At 45.0% G+C, this 25,147-nt stretch overlaps 1 protein-coding gene across 5 annotated transcripts in view; it reads left to right on the forward strand.

Annotated features, from left to right (window-relative positions):
- The first annotated feature begins 6,495 nt into the window (after positions 1 to 6,495).
- Positions 6,496 to 25,147, forward strand: part of SEC14L1 (SEC14 like lipid binding 1) — a 51,339-nt gene continuing 32,687 nt past the window's right edge. Inside the window, exons 1-2 of one of the 5 annotated variants that reach the window (XM_012756266.3) lie at positions 6,496 to 6,630; positions 9,061 to 9,153. In XM_012756266.3, the coding sequence (XP_012611720.1) occupies positions 9,091 to 9,153 (63 nt within the window). In that variant the 5' untranslated portion in view covers positions 6,496 to 6,630; positions 9,061 to 9,090. The other 4 variants (XM_075994792.1, XM_012756269.3, XM_075994791.1 and 1 more) reach the window with 4 other exon arrangements.

Here is a 25,147-nt window from a genome sequence, read left to right on the forward strand (position 1 = left end):
ATAGAGGGTGTTTACCAAGAAAGACCCCTGCGTATTTTCAGCCTGTCTGTGCTAAGAGCCATACAAATGTCTTTTGAACAATTCTCATATTGTTTTACTGTTTTGGGGAAATTTAAGATGGGGAAGGATTTATCTAAATATAGAGGATGAGGCTGGTAACTAACTAGAGGCGTAGGGAGGTGATAATAATAACCTATGTGTACAGAACATTCTGGAGGCAGAGCTGTAGGATGCCTGGCAGTGGGGTGCATTTACATAGAGCCTAACCATTTACAAAGTGTTTTCATAAACATTTTCTTATCTGAGCTTAACAACCCAGCGAGATACATTTCCTGACACCAAATTCCATCAACATCCAATTTAAACATTTTTTTTTTCCCTTTCCTTTGGAGGAGAAAAACCCTAAAAGCTGCTTTGTGTTACTGGGATGTCTCAATCAGGCACGCAGGCCCTGCCGCGGTGGGGAAGGAGAGGAGATGGAATTTTCAGCGAGGTGTGAAATGGGCAGATGTGTGATTCTCAGCTGGAGGTCACACTGTGAACCTTCTGGGGCAGAGCTGTAGGATGCCTGGATGCGGGATGCATCCCGAATAAGAAATTGAACAGAAACCCTCTCAAGGTGAAATGGGAGATTTGAGGGGCTTGAGTGGTCCTATCTTTCAGCCACATCAAAGCGACAGTGGGGGTGGGAGGGGGGAGGAGGGGACGGGTATAACCATCCATAATGAGTGCGATGGGCACCACCTGGGGGACGGACACCACTTGAAGCGCTGACTCCAGGGGGGAGGGGAAGCAAGGGCAATATATGTAACCTTAACATTTGTATCCCCATAACATGATGAAAAAAATGTTATTTCAATATAGTTCTGCTCCCCCACTTTGTAATAAATTACATCTTTATATATGTATAAAAAAGAAAGAGAGAGAGAGAGAGGCAGTGGGAGAGCTCTGGGCTCTGGGGACCCTTGCATGTCTTCTCTGTGTGGTCCGGTCTCTGCCCGCAGAGGCATGTTGTGCTTTCTGTAGTTCGCCTTGAGAAGGCTGCTCCAGCTAAATGGATTGAGGATGCTCTGCTGTTCGCTCCTTACCCAGTGCCCCTTGTCACGTGGTCTGTCCCTTGCCGGCACTCCCTCCCTTCCTGGAAGCCAGTTAAAAGCACCACATCCAACCCCAGCTGTGTGACGGGCTGCCACACCTTCCCGGGACCCGTTGCTGCACTTGCTAACCTAAGTCCTGACCTGGCACACGAAAGCAAGTGCCACTTAGTGGCGTCAGAGTCGGCGAAGTGAGGACTATGTTTTATGAAACCAACCAACCAAACACAAATATGGTTGGGTTGGCTACTTTTTATTTCTCCGAGCTGGAAGCAAAAGGCCTCGGGGTGATTCTTTATTGTCCTAAATCTCATGGGATGCACGCTATGCTTCCCCCTGCAGAAACTGTCCACCCGGGCTGAGCCCTTTCCCTAGACTTGATGTCCCTGCTTGGTGACACAAGGTATACAAGAGCTGTCTAAAGGGGGTGGGGGGGTGCGAGCATCACCCCCAGGGATGCTTCAGCCCCACCCATGTGACAGGGAGTCATGTTTAATGCACTCAGAATAAAGGCTTGATCAAAGGCTTGTTCAGTTCAGCCCAGCCATTACTTAATAGGGTTCTGGAAAATGCCAGGTGCTATGAAAAATAGAAGAAAATGAATGGCAATGGTCCCAGTCCCAAGCAACACATATTAAATATGTATATGAAATTAGTCAATCTAATTTAAGGCATTAGGCCTTACGGTGCAAGCACAAAGTCCAAGGGGCAATGGAAAGAGCCATCAGAAAAGGATCAGGGAGGAGCGACAGTGGGCTACCGGGGGCCTGAGCTGCGTTTCGGCTGCTGGAGTTCTGTCCTGCAGAGCAGGCGGAGCACCTTGACGGCAGCCTGCTCTCCTGCAGTGTGTCTTCCCGTACCCCAGTGCTCACTACGGCGTCTGAGTGAATAAAGGTGCTGGATAAATGTTTGTTCAATCAGCAAAGGAAGGAATAAACAGAGTGGAGATGAAAATAAATAAAATCATACTGGACAAAGGGACTTTGGGGACAAGATTTATAGAGGATCTCCAACGGCAGGCTTTGAAGCTTAAATTTAATTCTGTAGTCAACGTAGATTCTGGGCAGGGGAGTGAGATTGTATTTTTGTTCTCAAGAGAGAATTGTGCCAGCAGCGTGCAGGGTGCCCTGAAAGGAGGAAGGCTCTTGAGTCAGGGAAACCAATTAAGTTATAGGGAGCTTTGCCTCCCCAGACTGCAATGAAATATTTTAGGAATATATAAGGCTGGGGGATAACTTTTGCAGATCTGGCTTCTTGGCCTGAAGTTTTCCCAGGTTGGGCATGATGCAATGAATTAGCTCAAGGCCACTGGATCCCTGCCAGGGCTCAATTAGGAAATTGTGCCTGTAGGGTAACCTACATTTTCCGTACTTTCCCAGGCTGGAAACTTTGCCAGATGGCCCATGTCAGGAGACTCTGTCCTGCCTTGCAAGGCTGTTCCTTAACTCTTTTACCATCCAATGCGAAAGTGGTCTCTTCCAGAAGTGGGCTCTGACACATCCCTGTAACTGACTGAAGTGGAAGCACAAATGCCAGGGCCTGTGAGGCCACTGGAGGATAAGAAGTAAGTGCCGCTGGGCCTCTTGGCGCAGCCTTGATAATTATTGACTCAGCATTGTTCAGAGGGATTGTTCAGACTTATCTCCTGCTTCTTTTGCTGTGGTGGAGAAGAGGTTGGACTCTGGAAGCTGTGCTTTTAGTTATAATCATCACCTGCCCCTCAGTGTCTTCTCTGCCCCTCCCCAGGCTACACCCCCACGCTGCCTGTGTCAGCACCTTCTCATGCTTTCCTTGAGATGACGCCTAACGCTGTGTTAAGAACAATGGAGAAGACATGGCCCGAGGAACCAGGAGGTGTCCCTACCTCGGGCTAACTCTGCTGGGAAGATGTAATCTGATAATTCTCATCCACCTGCTGGTGACCTTGCAGGTGTGAGTCTGCTGCGCTGCTCGTACTGCATCCTGAGTTTCAGACTCAGGCCCCTGAGGGAGGCCCAGCCGAGCAACCAAAGGAACCAGAGTGCCTTGTGACAGTTGGCAGGACATGGCATCCTCAGCCTTGTCCCAAGGGCACCTGGTAAGCGCGGCCCTTACACAGTGTCCATCAGGGCTGCCCACCACAACAGACAGGTGAGGAGCTTACTAATAAAATGCTCATCAAGCAGGGTGTTTTGGATTACACGCTTTCATAACACGACTGTAAAGAGAGTGTCTGAGGAAGCGAGGAGGTGTGCCGTTCCAGCCAGGGTGGCGCTGTTCTCATCTCTGTTCGAGTGCTGCTGTCCCACCAAACCTCCCTTCACTCTGTCTGTTCCCTGGTGCCATTTACAGGTCTGGTGGGGGGCCTTGCAGAGCATTAACTCCGCCCTTCCCAGCCTACAGATGACACTATTGGCCCAGAGAATACAGAAAGGAGGAGTGCCACTGGGACAAAACTTGCAACACTTGCACAGTTCTTATGTTTTGTTGATGTTTTTTGTAAAAGGGTTGTGTCCCATCACAGTGACTTGAGCATGTACAATCACCATTCTGGTTTCCATATTCTCTCCTCAACCCACTGTTGAATTCATGTCCAGCAAGGACACAAGTGACCCTCTTGTCACCAAGGCCCGGACGTCTCTTATTTTTTACTCTGTTTAACATCTTTCGCCTTTCGTGCCGTTGACCCCACACAACCTTACACTCTCTCAGTGAGCAGGACACCATTTCTTTCTCCTAGTTTTCCTTCCACCTCTCTGTGGATCAGCACAATCTTCGTTTTTTGTTCATATCTTGACTCTTTAGGACTCTGCCCTTGGTCTTCTTTGCATCTGTGTGCATACACGTCTGAGGGATGCAATGCTGCCACCAGCATTTCCTCCTCGGACAGCTCCCACCCTGTTCCACTGTCTCCTCCTGTGAGGCCTTCCTCAACTCCCAAGTCACTACCGCGTACAGCAAGTTCCTCCATTTCTCATTTGCAGCACTTACCATACTGCACATCTCCCCTCCTTTTATTTCGAGATATTTCAAACGCACTACATTTTAATACTTTGATGATATCCTTGATGAGAGACACTGTCAGTTGCCACCAATATTCATCCTCTGCTTCTTTGGTAGGAAAAAAAGTCATAATTTTTAGCTGGGTATGTGGCTCCTTGGAACACAGGCTACATTTCCCAGGCTTTCTTGCACTTAGGTATGCCCATATGACTAAGTCTGGCCAGTGGGATGTACGGGGAAGAGCGTGTGTGTGTGTGTGTGTGTGTGTGTGTGTGTGTGTGCACTTGCACACTATCTCCAAGGAAGTGTCCTTCCGGGGAGGAGGTTTGACTTTCACCCTCTCCTCCTACTTGCTGGCTGGAGAAGAAAGACGCACTGTGATAACGGCCAAGCAACATCGTGGGAGGGTCTGAGTCCCTGCTGATGAGAACTGCGACCACCTGCATCCACACAGCTTCACGGTCAGGGCTGGGATCCGAGACCTCCTGTGTCAACGTGACTCATGACTGGACCCCAGAGATTCTAGTTCAGGAAGATTAGACCGTAACCCAACAACCAGCTTCCCTGTTTGCTTCAGGTTGCTATGGTTGACAGGGAGGGCGGGACCAAGCGCCCTGGCTAGAGTTCAGTGGTGTCAGCCTAGCTCACAGCAACCTCAAACTCCTGAGCTCAAGCAATCCTCCTGCCTCAACCTCCCAAGTAGCTGGGACCACAGGCATGTGCCACCATGCCCGGCTAATTTTTTCTATATATATTTTTAGTTGGCCAATTAATTTCTTTCTATTTTTAGTAGAGACAGGGGTCTTGCTCTTGCTCAGGCTGGTTCCGAACTCCTGACCTTGAGCGATCCACCCACCTCGGCCTCCCAGAGTGCTAGGATTACAGGCGTGAGCCACCGCGCCCGGCCTGACAAAATTTTTAATTGAACTATAATACACTTAGAAAAAGCCTACACAAATCGTAAGTGTATGGCTAATACATTTCTCAGTGTCTTTAATCTATAGATTGTCTATAGGTTGGCCCTTCCTATTTTTTCCTTTGTAATTTGTTTGATAAAGAATATGTTTGAAAACACAAAAACAAAAAATATTTTTAAATTAAAAATAAAAAAAAAACGGAAAAACGTTTGTCTTGTAGTGTTTCCCAGTCTGTCCTTTGCCAGCAGCCTCCTGGGGTGTCATTTAGCATGTTCCTCTGTTCTGGGCTTCCTGGAAATCCGCGGTGCTAGAGCTTATCAGATCCGGCCGACTCTGTGGCCAGACCATTCTGCGGCTCCTCCTGTCAGGAGGCCCACCGTGCCTGGGCTGTCCCTTTTTCAAAGCATCTTTTGCAGGTGGACGTGGTCTCTACAAACGGGCAAGGAGCGAGTGAGGCTGAGTCTAGTGAATGATGGAGACCGAGCTGGAAAGTGACCGTTTGCGTTGAAAACCAAGGTGTGATCAGGTAACGAATGATTTGCCAGTGTGGCTGGTCAACTGGCTCTGAAGGAAATTCCAGAACAGGTCCACAAAGGTTCTGTGCGACGGCAGCATGACACGTCCAGCCGCCCAGGGTGACTAATGTCACGGAACCACAGTGACACGGATGCTGAAATGGTATGCTGGTAACAAAGTCAGCTTTGCTGCGTGGGTGGACATGCGAGGCCCACCTTCCAGGTCGCCGGCTCCTCCCAGGACTCCTACATGTCCCGTGCACACCTACTTAGGGTCTAAAGTCGGAGCTGGACCGCGGCCCCCTGCTGGGATGCGAGAGCCCTCAGCACCGCCGGGACCCGGGGACCGCGCGGGGCGGGCGCGGACGGCTCGCCACAGCCGGTGCTGACAGGGATGCTGCCGGCCGCGCCCGCCTCAGCGCCACTGCTCGGCAACAATGCGGCCGCGCGGCCCGTAGCTTCAGAGCAGACGACAAAAAATGAGGACTAACACAGCGGGGAGCTGCCAAGGCCGGCCAGAGGCGGACCTGGGAGCGGGCGCCCAGCCGCCGGCCCCGTCGTCTGCAGGTCCCGCAGACTTCCCCGCGCCCGCCAGCCCGCCGGAAGCGCTCCCCCGACTCGCAGCCCTCGCTGTGCCTCATTCCACCTCCGCCCGCTATTCGCGGAGCCCCGCCCCCGACTGGGCCCGCCTCGTGACGCAAACTGGGCGGGGCCACAGGATCTTCGGCGAAACCAGCCGAGCGATAGGGTTGACGTCTTCTCGCAGCTCCTCCCTTGTTCCCGGCCTGGAGCTTGCGCCTGCGCAGCTCGAGCCTGGCTCCGGTTGTCACCACCTCCCCCTCCCTAGCAACCGTTGCCCGCTCCCGCCTCCGACCCCCCTCGGCCGCGTTCGCGCATGCGCGTCCCTTCCGGCGCTCGGCCCCGCCCTCCCCGTCACCCGTAACAACCACTGGTGCCCTCGCCGCGCCCCTCCCCGCTCCCGCCCCCCCCTCCCGGCCCCCTCCCCGGAACCGGCGGTCGAGCTGCGGCCGCCGAGCAGTGGAACGGCGACGGCACCGCGGAGCCGCCGGCATGAGCGCCCCTCGCCGTCCCGCGTCCCGGTCCCGGCCTTTCTGACAAGAGGTAGGCGCGCGTCCCCGCGGTGGGCTCCGAGTGCGCCCCCCGCTCCGCCCCGCCCCCGCCTCCGCCCCGCCGGGGTCCGGCGCCTCCCGGGCGGGCCCCTGACCCTCGGCTGCCCGCCCGCCCGCCGCTCCCGCCGCTCCCGCACTGCCCCGGCCCGGGTCTCCTCGGCCCGCCGCCCCTCCTCGCCCCTCCTTCCGTCCCCCGCCCCCACCCGCCAGGCTGCCCACTCCCGGGCCCCTCCTTGCGGCGAGCGGAGTTCGGGTCCCGAGCCCGTCCCCGGCCCGCGTCCTCTGGGTCCCCGGCCGCGTCCCCTCGGGAGCAGCCGCGCAGGACCCCTGCGGAGCGGTCCCGAGTGCCGGGCCCCCCGCCCCCGGCCTGCCTGGGACGCTTTCCCTGGGTCTGGCCATTGGCTCATTTTAAACACCAATTGTCATGCAATAGAGGCAGCCCGGGTCCTGATGCCACTTGGCCGTTGTGACTCCGGATGCCAGTGTAGGGCGTTTATGTGGACCAGAGCATCGGAAGCCGGGAACTGGCAGGAGTTCAGAAGCTCGTGAATTAGCAGGTTCTTTAGTGTAGCCACTTGGGTTCTGCCGGGCAGTGGAATCCTGAGTGGATATCACAGTTTCTTAAACGAGCATTGCGCTGTTTTGCATCCTCTCTTCACCTGTTCGTGCCTGGTAATCGTCCCTCCTCTTATCTGGGAAATACCCTAAAATTGATTTTCTCAATTAAGTTTTAAAAAGATGGTTAGATTCTCACTGCGCGTCAACATTTGTAAGGTTTGCAAAAGCGAAGTGGAACGCGGCCCCAGTGCACTAGGACGCATCGTTCCCAGCATCAAGATTAACGAAAGCTTCGACTTGAGTTTGGAGGAGAACTCAAGACTTTGGCTCCAATTCTCAGGGTTTTAGAGTTGGAAGTCTTTCAAAATCATCTCCCCGAAAACCTCTTGTTTTACAGAGAGGAAACTGCGTCCTAGGGAATTCAGACGGCTTACTTGAGGTCACCAGCAGTTTTTCCTTAGCAGTTTTCCTACTGTCAAGCGGTGCTGTTTTCCACTGTAATCTGCTCCTTGTATGAGGTATGCCACGCATACCAGCAAGAGTTCCAGACCTGTCTAAAGTAGTAATATAGATAGAAATTTTCTGAAATAAAATATATTTTCCTAACTTTTTTTTTTTTTAACAGCTAGACTTTGGGCTCCTTGAGGGTATTCCGTTTTGTACTTTTGAATATCCTCTCACCATATTCAGCATAAAATAACATTCTTTTTTTTTTTTTTTTTTTTTTGAGACAGAGTCTCACTTTGTTGCCCAGGCTAGAGTGAGTGCCGTGGCGTCAGCCTGGCTCACAGCAACCTCAAACTCCTGGGCTCGAGTGATCCTTCTGCCTCAGCCTCCCGGGTAGCTGGGACTACAGGCATGCGCCACCATGCCCGGCTAATTTTTTATATATATATCAGTTGGCCAATTAATTTCTTTCTATTTATAGTAGAGACGGGGTCTCGCTCTTGCTCAGGCTGGTTTTGAACTCCTGACCTTGAGCAATCCGCCCGCCTCGGCCTCCCAAGAGCTAGGATTACAGGCGTGAGCCACAGCGCCCGGCCTAAAATAACATTCTTAATGATTATCCTCAGCAGGACAGGTAGGTTCCTTGGAATTACTTTTCTTCCTCATGTTTAAATAGGGAAATAAAGAGTCATGGAGGACTCCAAATAAAGGTGTGTTTTTAGAAAAATCCCCCTAGGCTGGCACTAGAGTGTGATTTTGTACCTCGCAGGAGGATTCCTTGATCTGTGAATTAGGCTTGAACATTTAATTGACTATTTACAGATACTGAAGCCATTTGAGGCTGGGGATTTCAGCGGAGCCTCTAGCCATAGTACTTGGCATCTCTGCCACCTGAAGACAGGTCTTCAAAATTGTGGTGTACAGAGAAAAAAGGGATTGACGAAAGTTTCCTTTGAAGCTGGCTTTTGAGGAGTATTCCATAATTTGAGATACAGTAGTATTTTTCCACTTTTATTTTTGTTTCCCCAGAGCTGATGTCTTAACATGTGACTCTCTTTATTTGTCTCCTAGTAGAAGTTGTTCAAGAGAAAATGACTTAAGCATTAATTCTATTGGTTGTTAGAATAATGGAATCATAATGTTTCCTTGCTGGAAAGGACTCAGGTCATCTAACCCATGCAGAGGAGGGGAATGGAGGCCTCCACCCTTACCCTGTGCTGTTTCTCTCACTCTGCTGGGGCTTTCCTCTCCTTTTCTCACTGTCTTACTACTTCCCCCGGCCTTGCATACGTAAATATCATCTTCTGATGACCTATTGTGGTCTCTTTCTGTCCTGAGAGTGTGGTATGATGTGTCAATGAAGACTTAATTTTTTTCTGTATGGTGGTTATTTACCACATATGTTTATGTTTTGCAGGTGTGAGAGGATTGCTATTGCATTACAATCATGGTGCAGAAATACCAGTCGCCAGTGAGGGTGTATAAACACCCCTTTGAGTTAATTATGGCTGTAAGTACTTTACATTTTAATTTATTCTTTGGATTATTTTTTTTAAGTGCAGTATTAGAATTTGATGATCTGTAAACAAGGTTTATTGTTTGTTTCCATTGCTTCACTTATACTTATTCTGTTTTCATGCTTATGAATTATATCTAGAGTCTGTAAAATGTTTTTAAAAGAGCCTCCGAAAATTAAAATCTATATGTTATTTAAAAATGCACCTCTGGGTAATGTATGAATTTAATTCTTCCTTTGAAAATACAGAAGTGGGATTCTGACTAAATACTTCTTCCTCTGGGCTTTGCTCTTTTTTTCCTTTGTTAAAATAGAAGAGGGATATGGAGTGTAATTTCTTCCTGCTGCTGCTGATTTGAAGAGTGCTCTGGTTATGGGTGAACTCACTTTATATAATCTTAGAACTAATCACTATAGCATGGAATTGTACTTAACATTATTCAAATGACTCTGTTGAATGAGTTTTTCCTTCTAATATCAAATCCAGGAGTCAAATTAGAATTCTACAAATGGGGTAACTAAAGTCTTAATGTTCTTTATTTACCTGGAGAATTTGGCTGAAAATAGGCATTTTATTAGATGCAAAAAAAAAAAAAATTCTTTTCTGATCACTTTTGTGTTACAATAGGGTATTCCTTCTCTTTTGTGTTATTAGGATATAGTAGGCATACAGGCAGATACATACAGGAAAATGCATCTGTCATACACATACACCTGATGAAAATATATATGTCAAACTGAACATACCTGTGTTACTGGCACCAATATCAGAACATAAGGAGCCCAGAAAGAAGTCCCACTCATCCCCTCACCCGTTCAGAGTTAGCCAGTGTCTGGACTCTAACACCATAGGTGACTGTTCCCTGCTTATGCTCTTTATATAAATAGAAACTCAGTTTTAGCATCTGGCCGCTTCTGCTCAGCATCATGTTTGTGAGATTGATCTAGATCAGTTTTGAAAAACAAAACAAAAAGTCAAGTACTCTCAAGGGAACAATTTAGATTAAGGGAGGTTTTTGTTTGTTTGTTTTTTGTTTTTTTTAATTGGGGTATAATTTACATACAGTAAAATGGTCATATGTCAGATGTACAGTTTGATCAATTTTAATAAAAGAGTCACCCACACCCTCTATCAAAACAGAGAGCATTGGCATCCATTACCCCAGAAAGTTCCCTTGTGCCTCTTCTCTGTCAGGTGTGAGGCTTTTGTTTGTGTTTATGTGTGGGTATTTCTATTAAATATATTTTAAAAGTTCTGTATTTTTGTTAAATATATTTAACTAGGACTGTTCAGTATTTTATTGACTTATCAGAAAGGTTGTTTCCTAATTGCATGTTATCTGTGCTGTTTTAGCTTTTGGTCTTATGGAGCAAAGACTCATTCCAGCCAGCTTGAGAAGTGTTTTGTTAGTGGGAACACTTGCGGTGTGATAGGAATCACACAAAAGTTCAGGAATTCCAGCAGGGATGGGCCGAGCAAGAGCCAGGCCTTGGAGGGTGGTTCCTGGCAGCTCTGGGCGCCTCTGCAGCAGTTGTCCGTGGAGCTTCATTTCACCTCATGGGACTCTGCCTTTCTCTCCCACCACCAGCTGGCTTCTTGGCTAACTCCCAGTTTCCCCAGCCCTGTGGCTTCAGTTCATGGGCTTTCTTAGCTGGCCAAAACCCCTTGGCCCCAGTTGAACTTTGTGGCATTTCTTGTTGCATTCTTTCAGTTTATATGACCAATTCTTGTCACATTTCCTAGTTCACATTCTTGAGAGAAACTTGATCTGGTTCATTTTTTCCTCCTGGCCCTTGGATATAGGATATTGGCCAGGACCGTGTGCCCTGGTGAGTTGCCTGACCCTCCTTCAGTTAGCTGGGCTGACAAGAGTCCAGGGAAGGGGTATCAGGGGTAGTGGAGGCGGAAAGGCAGCTTTGTCTAGAGCAGAGTATCTGTCCCTCTGCCTGGCATTGGGGGGCCTGTGGGCAGCAGGTGAGGTGGGACAGGCACCAGGATGGGGTGATGCTTTCCAGAATATTCAGTGTGATTTAAAAAGCTTGATGCTACCCTGATAGTTTGAAGCAAAGGTTGGTCTCCTTAGCCAAATGTTAGATTTAATAAAGAGGTGTTTTGATTGTCTTATGTTCAAACTTCCTTATTTCCTTAATGTTGCTATTTTCAAAATTGTGAAGTTTCCCTTGCCAATTTTATGCATGAATTTACAGAAGAACTTGAAATTCAAATTCTGAGCCACCCCCAATCTTTTCAAATTAAGCCACTTTTGGCCAGGCTTGTGACTCAGGCCTGTAATCCTAACACTCTGGGAGGCCGAGGCAGGAGGATCACTTGAAGGTCAGGGGTTCGAGAACAACCTAAGCAAGATCAAGACCTCGTCTCTACCAAAAATAGAAAAAATTAGCTGGGCGGCTGAGGCAGGAGGATCTCTTGAGCCCAGGATTGCTTGAGTTTGAGGTTGCAGTGAGCTACGATGACTGCACTCTACTTGGGGCAATAGAGTGAGACTCGTCTCGGGCAAAAAAAAAAGCCATTTTTAAATTTTTTTGTTTTTGAGCCAGTGGTTAATTTTCTTTTTTTTTCCTGGCCCCACCAGCTTCAGGAAATTTTCTTTTGAATTGTTAGAGAATATTTTTTAATCTCAAAATGAAATATGTTACTTACCTTTTTTTCCCCCCAAACTAGATTGTTTATTAAGTTGTTAGTGATTTTTTGTAAGGTGTTATTTGCCCCCTTTTTTTTTTTTCCTGTAATTGTACAATATAAAATCCTCACTATTTACTTTGCTTTTTTTTTTTTTTTCTCATTGAGGAAAAACAATAGTATGATAAATACCCTTTTCACTTCATCATTCAGATTGAGGAAAGAGATATCCAGTTAAGGTGAGAACTGAATGATAGCTTCAACTGACGTATTTGTGGAAATGTCAAAAAGTGAATGTGCCCCAGTAATCACAGTGCGTGGCAGTGTTGGGAGTGGCTGGGAGGTGGTGGTCCTGCGGACATGGGTAGGCGACCGGAGTCCTCGTTTATATGGGATCAGTTCCTTTGAGGAGAGGAACTGGGAAGAAACAGCACCCACTCAACACCCTTGTTTGTTTTAACCAAGTTATTATTTAGCATTGCCAGGAAATTGTTTAGGTTGAAAGCGCTTGATATAATATATACATGGTGGGGATCAAATATGTTAATTGCATTTTGATTGATTTAATGAAAATTAACCATTTGTTTTCAAGTTCTCATTAACTCATTTGAATTAAAGAATGTTTTTTAAACAAGCAAAATCGAAGTTTTTCAACAGGCATTTGCAGCATTTGAGTGGTGTTCTTTGGTTAGGTGTGAGCCCAGAATCAGTTGGAGAAGTCACCTAGCTCAACTCCCACTTTGGCGGTGAGGAATAATCTGAGACTCCAAGGCATTAAAGCTCACACAGTTTAGTGGCAGAAATCTGATTCTTGAGTTTAGTGTTGTTTTTTTCATACCATGTTTCTGCCTCCCCCGATAGTGTATATCCTGAAATATTTTATAAAGGTTTTTGTCCATGAAGATGTCTTTAAATTTTCTAGTCTTAGCTGAAAACATTTCCAAGGGCTACTTTGCCTGGCTTGTGGGGAGAAGAAATGAATCAGCGAAGGACACTGCAGTTGATTGTGCCTTAAAAGACTTACGGTCTCATGCTGGCAGGGTGATGTGACCCCACAGATTAGGAACCCTATTTAATGGCCCTTTAATAAAGATTCAAAGGAGAAATGAAGGAGGTGAGAAGACACACAGCGTAGGAGGGCAGTGTGGGACAGAAACGGTTAGGTGCCCTTACTGAGAGTCCCGTGACAGGAGGAAGAACTCAAGAGCTCATCTTCTGGACCAGACCTCTGTGGTGACAGCTGCAGGTGAGGCAATGACTTGGTCTCTGGTCTTTTTTCTGCTGAGGACAGCTGTCATTTGGACCTGCTGGAAGGCATAATAAAAGAGGCTCCACTACGTGCTGTACATCCCAGAAATCATAAGCTTATCTGGTGCCATTTCTGCCTGGGCTTTCCATTATCGGAACAGATGTGGCCACCTCCTTCTTTCCTCTCTTCACCCCCACACTCAGCCCAGTCTCCCTGTTCTGTCGGTGGTGCCGGCGTTCGCCCGGCCCCCTTCTGCTTCTCTGGGCCCTCAGCAGACATGCAGTTCTGTTCCTGTCTCTCTCAGCTACTGCCTTGTTCCAGCCTAAGTCCTTGTGCCTCTGAGTAAGGAAAGGAGGGAGACAGAGGTTATTTGTTGGTTTCCCTAATGTCTTCTGTGCCTTTAGGTCATCCTGCATTCTACTGCCACACACTTTCTGTTTCGAGGACTGTTATCTGTCCTTTCACTTCTATCTCCTGTGCTTTTTTCCCTGAGGCCCTTCATGATGGTGTCCTACCCTGCCTGTTTAACCTTATTTCATAAATTATGCACACTTTCCAACATGAACTTTTAAAATGGGTTTTTATCTTGTTCCCATGTGCCTGGACATGCAGTGTCTTTTCTGGTTCCCCTTTTCTTCTTTTTCTTCTTCTTTTTTTTTTTTTTTTTTGAGACAGAGTCTTGCTTTGTTGCCCAGGCTAAAGTGAGTGCCGTGGCGTCAGCCTAGCTCACAGCAACCTCAAACTCCTGGGCTCAAGCGATCCTCCTGCCTCAGCCTCCCAGGTAGCTGGGACTACAGGCATGCGCCACCATACCCGGCTAATTTTTTCTATATATATTAATTGGCCAATTAATTTCTTTCTATGTATAGTAGAGACGGGGTCTCGCTCTTGCTCAGGCTGGTTTCGAACTCCTGACCTCGAGCAATCTGCCTGCCTCGGCCTCTCAGTGTGTTAGGATTACAGGCGTGAGCCACCGCCCCCGGCCCCCCTTTTCTTTTCATACATCTTTACTTCAGATGTTTGCCTTTCCCCATCTGGCTCTTCAAATCCTGCTCATCTGGGCTCACTTGGCTTCCTGATGCCTCTGGAGAAGCCATTCATGTTCCCTTCCCTCTGACACCTTCTCTGCGTTGTCATCAGTATTAGGCACTTTCCCTTGAGGTTGGAGTTTCTTTTATTCTCAAAGGTTCCTGAGTGGTGTTTTCCAACTATTTCATGTGTTCCTTTGGGGCTGTGACCTTGTCTGTTACTGCTCTCGTTCCCTCAAGTGTTGGTGCTAAGTATATAGAAAGCTCGCAGATGTGCGCGATTAGCTGGTTTCTGTTTGTTTACGTGAACTTTGAATACACGGGCTTTGTAAATAGGTGTAGTGGAAACTCAGATCTAAAATATTTCCCATCCTGCTTTCAGACAAGGGATTTATGTTTTCTCCATGCAACAGAAGTAACATGCTATCGTACTTCAATTAAATAGTGCCTCCCTTAGGACCAAAGACCTTTTGTGACGACATTGGCCAATTATTTTTTACTTCTTCATAAGTTATCTAAAACCCTGTTGGCAAACACTGTCAAAGCAGTTTAAGTGCTGTACTTTTCTAGGTTGGATAACCAAAAACCTATTTGCCAGTGTACAGTTGATGATTAAATTGCTCCAACAAAATTTGTTTTTGCTGTCCTCACTCATCCTTTTGCTTTATTTTGTTTGCTTTCTTCTCTGGCTTTTGAGGCGCTTTTCCCTTTCCTCTCAGATGTCTTGTTTCTTCCCACTAAGATTAGACTAGATACATATCCAGGCCTGTCAGAGACTAGCGCTGTAACCCGGTGACCAGGATGGGGACTAGTGTAAGGCTGCTGTGAGGTGGTGCTGGAGTGAAACAGACTGCAGGGGGGAAGTGGGTGAGCAGGGCTTGGTGGTAGCCACGGCCTCCTTCTCCCCTATTCTCATGTCCTGCCCTTTTCCCCACCTCCAAATACCAGCGGACAGAGTCAGTTTCTATGTAAGTAAAGGACTCCACCATGAATGTGTGTATCCCTTTTAGATCAGTAGGCATTTATATTTAAGCTTTATTTCATCCATTCCAATTTCATATATTAAACAGTTAAGGAGACATGGGGGACCCTGGGTTAGACTTGTATGTCTTATTACAGTGTGGGGAGATCCTGCTCTTCCTTAAATCGAGCCTGGTCTTTGTGGAGTGAGGGTGTGGGTGTGGTGTGCAGAAATCCTGAGGTAGAGCACTTTCTGAGGCAGTGTCTTTGGAACAAAAGTCACCCCACGTGCAGCTGTTTCCAGATGGCTCCTTTGGTTGATTGAGGCTGGGGAGCACAGGTCCGGCTGGAGCCCCTCCATGCTTTGCCCTTTCTTGGTCTGTGTGACAGCCAGTGGCCTTCTGAAGCTCCATCCGCTCACCCTTCCCTTCCTTGCCTGAAAATATTCTGAGCTGCCATCCCCTTTTCTCTGACTTTGTCTTCTTCCTCTTACTCAAGACCCATGCACATCAGGTCTTTAGCATTATTTTAGTTATTATGAAATATTTTCATTCCATCTTTCATCTTCTCAAAGCATGTCCTCTTTCTCTCATTCCTAAATTTCATCCCTGGGCCTTTTCATATTTCTGATTCTTGTTTCCAAGTTTCTGGTAGTTAGGTGTGATACTGAAATACATGTTTTTTGTTAATCAAGGTATTAGATTTTTTAGGCAGCCTAATGTGCATTAGAGTTCATTTTTACTCAAATGAATAAGCAATCCACTTTTTTGGGGTAGCTGGCTTAACACTCTACTTTGTTCAGGTTTGAAAGTGGAGGAAAATGTTTTTTTTTTCCACGATGTATTAAGTGTCCTGGTCAGTTTTTAGTGGAGGGTTGTGCTCTTCTCATTTATAAAATTGTTGAATGCCATAGTGTGAGTCAGTCCTATTGCATTTAATAAAAGCTGGGGTGTAATTAGTCAGATTTACTTGGTTTTGAAGATGGACAATTATGGCACATGCTACTTTGTACAGAGCCTTACCTTTTCTCTCTTTTCCCTGTGCTCCCTCCCTCCTAACACAGGATGCATTCTGAATTGTTCTTGATGTGCTAGAGTGAAGGCGCTCATTGTTGCAAGAGGGAAATGTTTCAAGGTGAAATAAGTGTGGGCCGTGTGTGGTGACTCATGTCTGTAATCCTGACACTGGGAGGCCGAGGCAGGAGGATCGCTTGGGCTTAGGGGTTCGAGATTAGCCTGAGTAAGAGTAAGACCCTGTCTATAAAATAAAATAAAGTAAAATAAAATAAAATAAAATAAAGTAAAATGTGGATGAGATTCAGCTCCTTGCCTCTCTGATTTACCTGTTTTTAAAAACAAACAAAACCAAAACCTTATATTTTGGAAAATTTCAAGCATACACAAGTAGAGAATTATACAATAAACACCATGTACCTGTCACCCCGTTCTGATATTATCAACATCTTGCCAATATTTTTTTCATCTATTCTCCCCACTTCTTTTTTCCTGATGTGTTAAAAGCAGATTTCAGATATTGTTAATTCATCAATAAATACTTAAGTGTGACTCTCTAACCATTAAGGACTTTTTTTAAAAACATAACTACTGTTATTATCACACCTAATAAAAATGCTAATAATTCCTTGATATCATCTAATACAGAGTCCCTGTTCAGATTTTCTCAATTGTCTAAAAAACAAATGTCTTTTTATAAGTTATTTGGATCCTGTTCAAATAAAACCATTTACATTTGGTTATTATGTTTCTTAAATCTCCTTTATTCTCTAACATTCTCCCTTCCCTTTTGTTTCCTTTCATGCCATTGATTTGTTAGAGAAACTGGGTTATTTGTCCTGTTCAATTACCTTAACCTTTTGCTGATTTAATTGTTCATTACAGCAGATAGGCACAAGGAAAAGGCACAGACCTAAATTCAATCCATTCAGCCACTTTTTAGCAGTTTTGTTTGAACATTTGCTGATAGAGGTTGAAACTAATAGTCAAAACCAGCTGCTCCCCTTTGTTCCCATGATTATTCTAGGTAATTTTGAGTTGCAAATAAGATGCAAAGTGCTTTTTCCCAAATTAAACTGGGCCATTCTATTTATAGTTACTTTTTAACCTACTGAATTGGTCCTCATATTTTGTACTGAAAGCGGTTGAGAGGGATTAATTTATTGGCAGTGTTTTTTTTATAGTGCATGCAGCAAATGCTTGGCAGCGGTCTGGCCTGGGGCTAATGGGGTGGGTGGTGGTAGTGTCGGAGGTGTCCAGCTGTGCTGGTCAGTCACTCCTTGTCCTTTTTCTCCTTTCATTAGAGCCCTAGATAGGGATATTGGGCTGCTTGGTAAGCCCAGTGCACAGAGAAATGCACACTGTGGAGAGGATTTTGGTTGGCAGATAGTATAATTGATCCATCTGTCTTGATTTTTTTGACCTGGATAAGAGTGAAACAGACAGTTTTGTGTATTTCTAGTAGAATTCTTTTATATATTATAACAGAAAGCATATATTGCATTGTGTAATTCTCTCAAAAGGTACGATTTGATGTTAGGAGTACAGTAGGCTCTCTGTGTCCCGGGGCTCTGCATCCACAGATTCAGCCAATCTTGGATCACAAAAATTCAGTGGAAAAAGTAATAAAATAAGTGACAAAAGATAATATAAAAAATACAGTATAGCAACTATTTATATAGCATTTACATTGCATTGGCTATTATAAGTAATCTAGAGATGATTTAAAGTATACAGGAGTATGTGCATACATTATATGCACATACTGTGCCATTTTATACTTGATCTTAGCCAAAAGGCCGAGAAGTGATTTCTGTGCCATTTTATATCAGGGACTTGAGCATCTCAGGATTTTGGTATCTGTTGGGGGATCCTAGAACTAATTTTCTGCCTCCAGGATACCAAGGGGTGACAATACTAGCTTTTTAAAAAAAATAAATTAGAAAAAAAGTCTTGGCCGGGTGCGGTGGCTCACTCCTGTAATCCTAGCACTCTGGGAGGCAGGGAGGATTGCTTGAAGTCAGGAGTTTGAGACCAACGTGAGCAAGAGCGAGATGCCTTGTCTACTAAAAAATAGAAAAATCAGCAGGGCATCGTGGTGCACACCTGTAGTCCCAGCCACTCTGGAGGCTGAGGCAAGGGGATCCTTTAGCCCAGGAGTTTGAGGCTGCATGAGCTATGATGACATATAATTATGTATCATTATATAAGATAATTTTATGTGTATCTTTATATATACTGAATCCATTTTCCTTCAGTAATCTGCCTCTATTCATAGATCTGTACTATGTTTTTGCAGTAGTGTGTTTTGAGTTATTGATAAGCAACCAATTTATAAATGTCTTATGTATATTTGATCCAATGGCTGCGTGCTTAGTTCTCTCTCTCCCAAGTCTTTGGCCCATCCCTTCTGATCTTTCTTAGGTTTCTTTCTCTGTCCCACTTTCTTGCTTTCTTGGATAGAGATCCCCTCTTCTTTTTCATCTCATTTTGCTATTTGAGGACCTTCAGTTGCATATTTTGTGTTTCCTGGTCACAATAGGTGCTTTAATTAATAGTTAGTGCTATTTTAGGCATAGCTATTCAGCTCTGTTTCACCTGACAGCTCTTCTTGGGCAGTTAGCCTCATTTAAACCTGTGGCTTCAACTGCCACTTTATAAACCAGAGATCTCAAAGCTTTACTCCAGCCTAGATGCCTCTCTGGAGCTTCCAGACTCCTAGCCAGCTGCCTGCTAGACATCTCCATTTCAGTGTGTCAAGGCAAATTTAGTACCTCTGAAACAGAATTCACCCCTGTCAGCCGACACAAAAAACACACCCCAACAGGAAAACACACAAACACAAACCAGTAAAAAACCAAACTAATAAAATGCTACTGAGCAGCTCTCCCTTTTCTTCTGAGCAGCCTCTTTTGCCAGGGGCCCCACCTTGTATCTTACCCTCAGGGCAGAAACCCAGGCCTCCCAGGTAGCCTTTCCTCCTCACTCCTTGGCTTCATTCAGTGGTGACCAGATTGGAGCTGGCAGAGAGGTGTCTCCTAAGGGGTTCTGACTTTGCCCTTCAAGGACTCAGCCTCAGACCACTCCTCACACGACAGCATCTGGACTCCCACTTCACTCCCTCGCACCCCATCCCATCCTCACGGCTGCTACCAGGGAGACCTCTAAATTGTCAATCTGACCTTGTCATTTGCTAGTTTGAAATAAGGAAATGGCTGTGCCTCACCTGGGAGATGAAGTTCAGACCTTTAGCTTGGTGCCCAAGGCCCTTCCTCACCAGCCTCCTGCCTTTCCCTGGGGCCTTGTCTCCTTGGATGAGGCCCCCACATCTACTCCTCAGTCTCCTTATGTTGAATTACTTGCCCTTTCCTTACTATACCCGTTTTTCATGGCCTCAGAAGCATGTGCTTCCTTGAACTTGTCTTAAATTTGTATGACTTCTTTTGCTAATTTTCAGGTAGAGTAGATTTGTACTGTACATTACATTTTTTTTGTTGTGGTTATATATATATATATATATATATATATATATATATATATATATACATACACCATAAAATTTACCATTTTGATCACTTTTTAAAATTTTTATTTATTTTTATTCTTTATATTTTTGAGACAGAGTCTCACTCTGTTGCCTGGGCTAGAGTGCTGTGGTGTCAGCCTAGCTCACAGCAATCTCAAACTCCTGGGCTCAAGCGATCCTCCTGCCTCAGCCTCTCGAGTAGCTGGGACTACAGGCATGCACCACCATTCCTGGCTAATTTTTTCTATATATTTTTAGTTGGCCAATTAATTTGTTTCTATTTTTAGTAGAGATGGGGTCTTGCACTTGCTCAGGTTGGTTTTGAATGCCTGACCTTGAGCAGTCCTCCTGCCTCAGCCTCCCAGAGTGCTAGGATTACAGGCGTGAGCTGCCATGCCTGGCCTTGATCATTTTTAAGTGTACAGCACAATGGCATTAAGTACATTCACATTGTTGTAGCCATTACCACCATCCATCTCCAGAACTTTTTCATCTTCCCAAACTGAAACTCTGTCCCCATTAAATACTAATGCCGAATTATTCCTTTTCCCAGCCCCTGGCAGCCACCATTCTGCTTTCTATCTCTATGAATTGACTACTCTAGTACCTCAGTTGTGTAAGTAGAATCACGCAGTATTTGACGTTTTGTGACTGGGCCTTTTCTCTTAGCATAATGCATTGAGGGTTGATCCATGTTGTGGCATGTACCAGAATTTCCTTTCCTTTTTGAGACTGAATTATATTCCATTGTACGTACCTACCAAATTTTGCTTACCCGTTCATTTGTCAGTGGACATTTGGGCTGCTTCTACCTTTTGGATTTGTCTGTGCTGTGCTTTTTTTTTTTTTTTTTTTTTTGAGACAAGGTCTTTCTCTGTGGCCTGGGCTAGAGTGCAGTGGTGTCATCATAGCTCACTGCATCCTCAAACTCCTGGGCTCAAGTGATCCTCCTTCCTCAGCCTCCTGAGTCGATGGGACTATAGGTGCAGGTGTGCACCACCACAACAGCCTAATTTTTCTATGTTTTGTAGAAATGGGGTCTCATTCTTGCTCAGGCTGATTTCAAACTGCAGGACTCAAGCAATCCTCCTACCTCAGCCTCCCAGAGTGCTAGGATTATAGGCATGAGGCACTGCGCCCAGGTTGTACTGTACATTTTTAAAGGCTAGTTTTTGGCTGGGCGCGGTGGCTCATGCCTGTAATCCTAGCACTCAGGCTGAGGCAGTAGGATTGCTTGAGCCCAGGAGTTTGAGGTTGCTGTGAGCTAGGTTGACGCCACGACACTCACTCTAGACTGGACAACAAAGCAAGACTCTGTCTCAAGAAAAAAAAAAAAAAGGCTAGTTTTTGACTATAATGTCAACCAAAATTAATTACATATCTTTTTAGATTTTTTCTTTTATATTTGATAGATTCCAGATCCAAGAGGGTAAGTTCCTTGAGGAATTCAACCACTGTATTTATTCTGTCTATTCAAAATAAGGCTTTAGTTTACATCTCATGCTTGCCATTGCTGTTAATTTCTTAACAAAGAAAAGAATAGCACCTAAAAGCAGGTATAGAATGATGAGCTGAGGGGTGATCCACTCCAGTAAAAGGTGAGCTCTTGAAGTAAGGGAATGGAAGTGGTAGAGAAAATAGAATATTCTGCAGTTGATCCTATTCCACTGTTAAGTGTTCAAGTCAAGTTATTACTCCTAATTTTGTTGTCTTTGTTCTTCTAAGTTTAAGTGTGATTTAAATTGTAAATGCTTCAAGGTCTATGAGGCACAACTTGTATAATAGGCATTCAATAAATAGTACATGATAGATATTTTCCTGATGAATTGAATCAACTCCAACTATCAGCCTAACTGACTCCATGAAGTTTTTATTCTGGTGCATGAAACCGGATAGTATTTCCATAGCTCATTGCATTCTTTTATGTGGGCAAACACATGGCATCTTTAGAAGCTGACAGCTGCAATTCCAAATGCTTTTCTGAAGTCCACAAATTTATCTTTTATACTATGGAAAGTAAAACAGTACTCTGCCAAGTCCAACTTGATTTGAAGAGGAATATGCAAAACTGCTATTTTGTTGTCAGAGATATATTTATACTCAGTTTGCTCTTTATTAGACCAAAAATTTTATGGGGATTAGGAATGGTTTTTGAAAATCATAACATATTTTGGTTTCCATTGGATCCTTTCAGCATGTGATTGCTTTAAATACAAAGTTAAACACATGGAAAACAAAGAGAAGTAAAACCTCATAGCACTGTAGACATTCCTGTTTGCCTGGGGCTTAAGTAATTGTGGCATGTGAAGCATTTGACATTCAAGATTTATTGACAGAGACCAGATATCTTAAGTATAAGAATCTATTTAAAGATGTGTACACCTCTATTTTTCTAACTAATGTCCTTTGATTCTTTAACACAGGGATCTGTTAATATTGTACTTTTATTTAGATAATTGAAAAACTACATAAACAGATTAGATCATCTGGATGTCTGTCCTGTTTATAGCTGAGCACTATCAGACAGTATGGGGTTTGCTTTTGTGTTTATTTTGTGTGCAACAAATAATACTATTTTTTATGGTTGAAAGCAAATACAAAAAGAATAGAGGTGGAATTAATATGTAAATGATGGGATTGGGCCAAAGTATGTGTACTTCATAGACAGGCAGCTGTACAAATAAGGATTTAAGTAGAGCAAAGAGATGTCATCAGACAGCCTGTCACAGTGGGGACTGCAGGTTGGAAACAGCTGTGCCCTGCTGCTCAGTCCCTTGTTCATTCTGAAGGGGAAATCTGTCTTTACATTGTCATCATTCCCATTACATTTGATGTTGTTATTTCAGATTTTATAATTATATGATGGCTTTTTTTTAACCTAGTTTGCACATATTTAACATCATAATGAAAATAACTGTTCAACACTAAATGTTCAAGGAAACTTTTCTAAAATGGTTTTGTGTATTACTCAAGTTTCTTTTTTTTTTTTTTTTTTTTTTTTGAGACAGAGTCTCACTTTGTTGTCCAGGCTAGAGTGAGTGCCGTGGCGTCAGCCTAGCTCACAGCAACCTCAAACTCCTGGGCTCGAGTGATCCTTCTGCCTCAGCCTCCCGAGTAGCTGGGACTATAGGCATGTGCCACTATGCCCGGCTAATTTTTTTTTTTATATATATATATCAGTTGGCCAATTAATTTCTTTCTGTTTATAGTAGAGATGGGGTCTCGCTCTTGCTCAGGCTGGTTTTGAACTCCTGACCTTGAGCAATCCGCCCGCCTCGGCCTCCCAAGAGCTAGGATTACAGGCGTGAGCCACAGCGCCCGGCCTTCTTTTTTTTTTTTTTTTTGAGACAGAGTCTCACTCTGTTGCCTGGGCTAGAGTGCGGTGGCGTCAGCCTAGCTCACAGCAACCTCAAACTCCTGGGCTTAAGTGATCCTCCTGCCTCAGCCTCCTGAGTAGCTGGGACCATAGGCATGAGCCACCATGCCTGGCTAATTTTTTCTATATATATTTTTAGTTGGCCAATTGATTTATTTCTATTTTTAGTAGAGCTGGGGGTCTCACTCTTGCTCAGGCTGGTTTTGAACTCCTGACCTTGAGCAATCCTCCCACCTCGGCCTCCCAGAGTGCTAGGATTATAGGCATGAGCCACCATGCCTGGCCTGCTCAAGTTTGATAAGTGATTTCTCTGAGTCATAGAGATTTTGTGTTCTTTCATGAATGCAAATCAGTGAGGTCCTTAAATTAAGTTTTGTTTGAAACCCAACTAGTGGTTGAAAACAACCAGAGGTTAAGAGGGGGAGGGGAATAAACATTCTTGTATTATCCCATCAGTGTTTAACAGGAGTGGCCTGTTGGCTCAAGGTTTTTTTTTTTTTTTTTTTGAGACAGAGTCTCACTTTGTTGCCCTGGCTAGAGTGAGTGCCATGGGGTCAGCCTGGCTCACAGCAACCTCAAACTCCTGGACTCAAGCAATCCTCCTGCCTCAGCCTCCCGAGTAGCTGGGACTATAGGCATGCGCCACCATACCCGGCTAATTTTTTCTATATATATTAGTTTGCCAATTAATTTTTTTCTATTTTTAGTAGAGACGGGTCTCACTCTTGCTCAGGCTGGTTTCGATCTCCTGACCTCGAGCAATCCGCCCACCTTGGCCTCCCAGAGTGCTAGGATTACAGGCGTGAGCCACCGAGCCGGCCTCAAGTATTTTTAAATACCCACAGGCAGCCCTTTAATGCAGGGAATCAGCAGTGCTGGTCCTTTGACAGTCATTTCGATTGGGGTAGCTATTGACTGGACGGGCTGAGAATGGAAAATAGGGATGGCAGTGTCTTCATTTTCTTCTGGGTATAATTTAGATCTATGGAAATTAACACAATGTCTGGGTTTTGACTACATTGTTACCAGACAGTAGAAAGGTTACAAAAAAAAGTATGTTTGTGGATTTTCATGGTCATGGTTTCTTTTTCATAAAGGGACCTTTTAGAGTGCTTTGTAAATGATGTTAAGATCCTCAAATACAAATACATCATGCTTTTAACTTTAAAAGTTTAAAACTCCTAAAGTGTTTGAGAATATTGGTCATGTACCAGGGAGGCTAAGTAGGGCAGTGTGTCATCAGGGGATGGCAGATGATTCTAAAACAGGTTCTGGTTCTGGGGGCCTATTTCCTGGAGAGGGTCCATGCGGCTCTTGCGGTTGTAGGAGCCTGCAGCGGCAACGCAGCCATCTCCACGGGCTCCGCTCCCAGCCAGTGTGCAGTTTGTGAAAATTGATTATATGAACTGGAGTTATCTTGTCATACTCAACTAAATTAGAGTCGAGAGACCAGTGGAAAAGAAAAGCACTGTCTTGGGATTATCTTAAAGGCCAGCTGCCGAAATGACTTGCTGTAATCTTAAAACCAGTTTTATGTAGTAACTGTTGAAATGAACTGCTATAACTCTTAAGATTAGTTTTACCCACCACTGCCCTCACTTGCCAGTCAGAGCTTGTAAGTTTTTCAAAACACATGACACTTCTTTCTCATAAAACCCTAACCTTCTCTTTGCTCATCGGACATAGTGAAGACCACCCAGTCTGTGTGTATGCTCGGAGCTGCAATTCTGTTTTCCGAATAAAACATTTTGTTTAGAGATTCATTTCTGTATTTTTATTTGGCTTTAACAAGTCCTGTGAAATGATCACATTGCCTGGGCTCCTGTGTGATGGACAGGGATCCTACCACTAAATCGCTATTTGCAAAACAATGAAAGAACATGTAAAAGGTCTAGGGAGTGCTTATGTGCCAGCGTCTCATTTATTGCTCACACTTACTTTGTGGGTAGGCTGTTTTATCCCGCTTTACAAGTGAGGAGACTGAGGTTGAAATTGCTTGACAAGTGGTCACCGTGACCTGGCTGCCTAGTCCGCTGACAGTGATGTGCACTGACCAGATGCCATGAGCCCTAGCAGGCAGAGCAACTGTGCCTACCTCAAGGCCAGCAGCTGCCGTGCTCAGACTCTTAGCTTTCCTGACTCAGACCTCTGCTTTTCTCTTCCCACAACCTTTTTCTACCTCTGATCTGTCTGGT

This window comes from Microcebus murinus, chromosome 18 (assembly GCF_040939455.1).
Source record: "Microcebus murinus isolate Inina chromosome 18, M.murinus_Inina_mat1.0, whole genome shotgun sequence".
In the NCBI taxonomy this organism is placed as follows: domain Eukaryota; kingdom Metazoa; phylum Chordata; class Mammalia; order Primates; family Cheirogaleidae; genus Microcebus; species Microcebus murinus.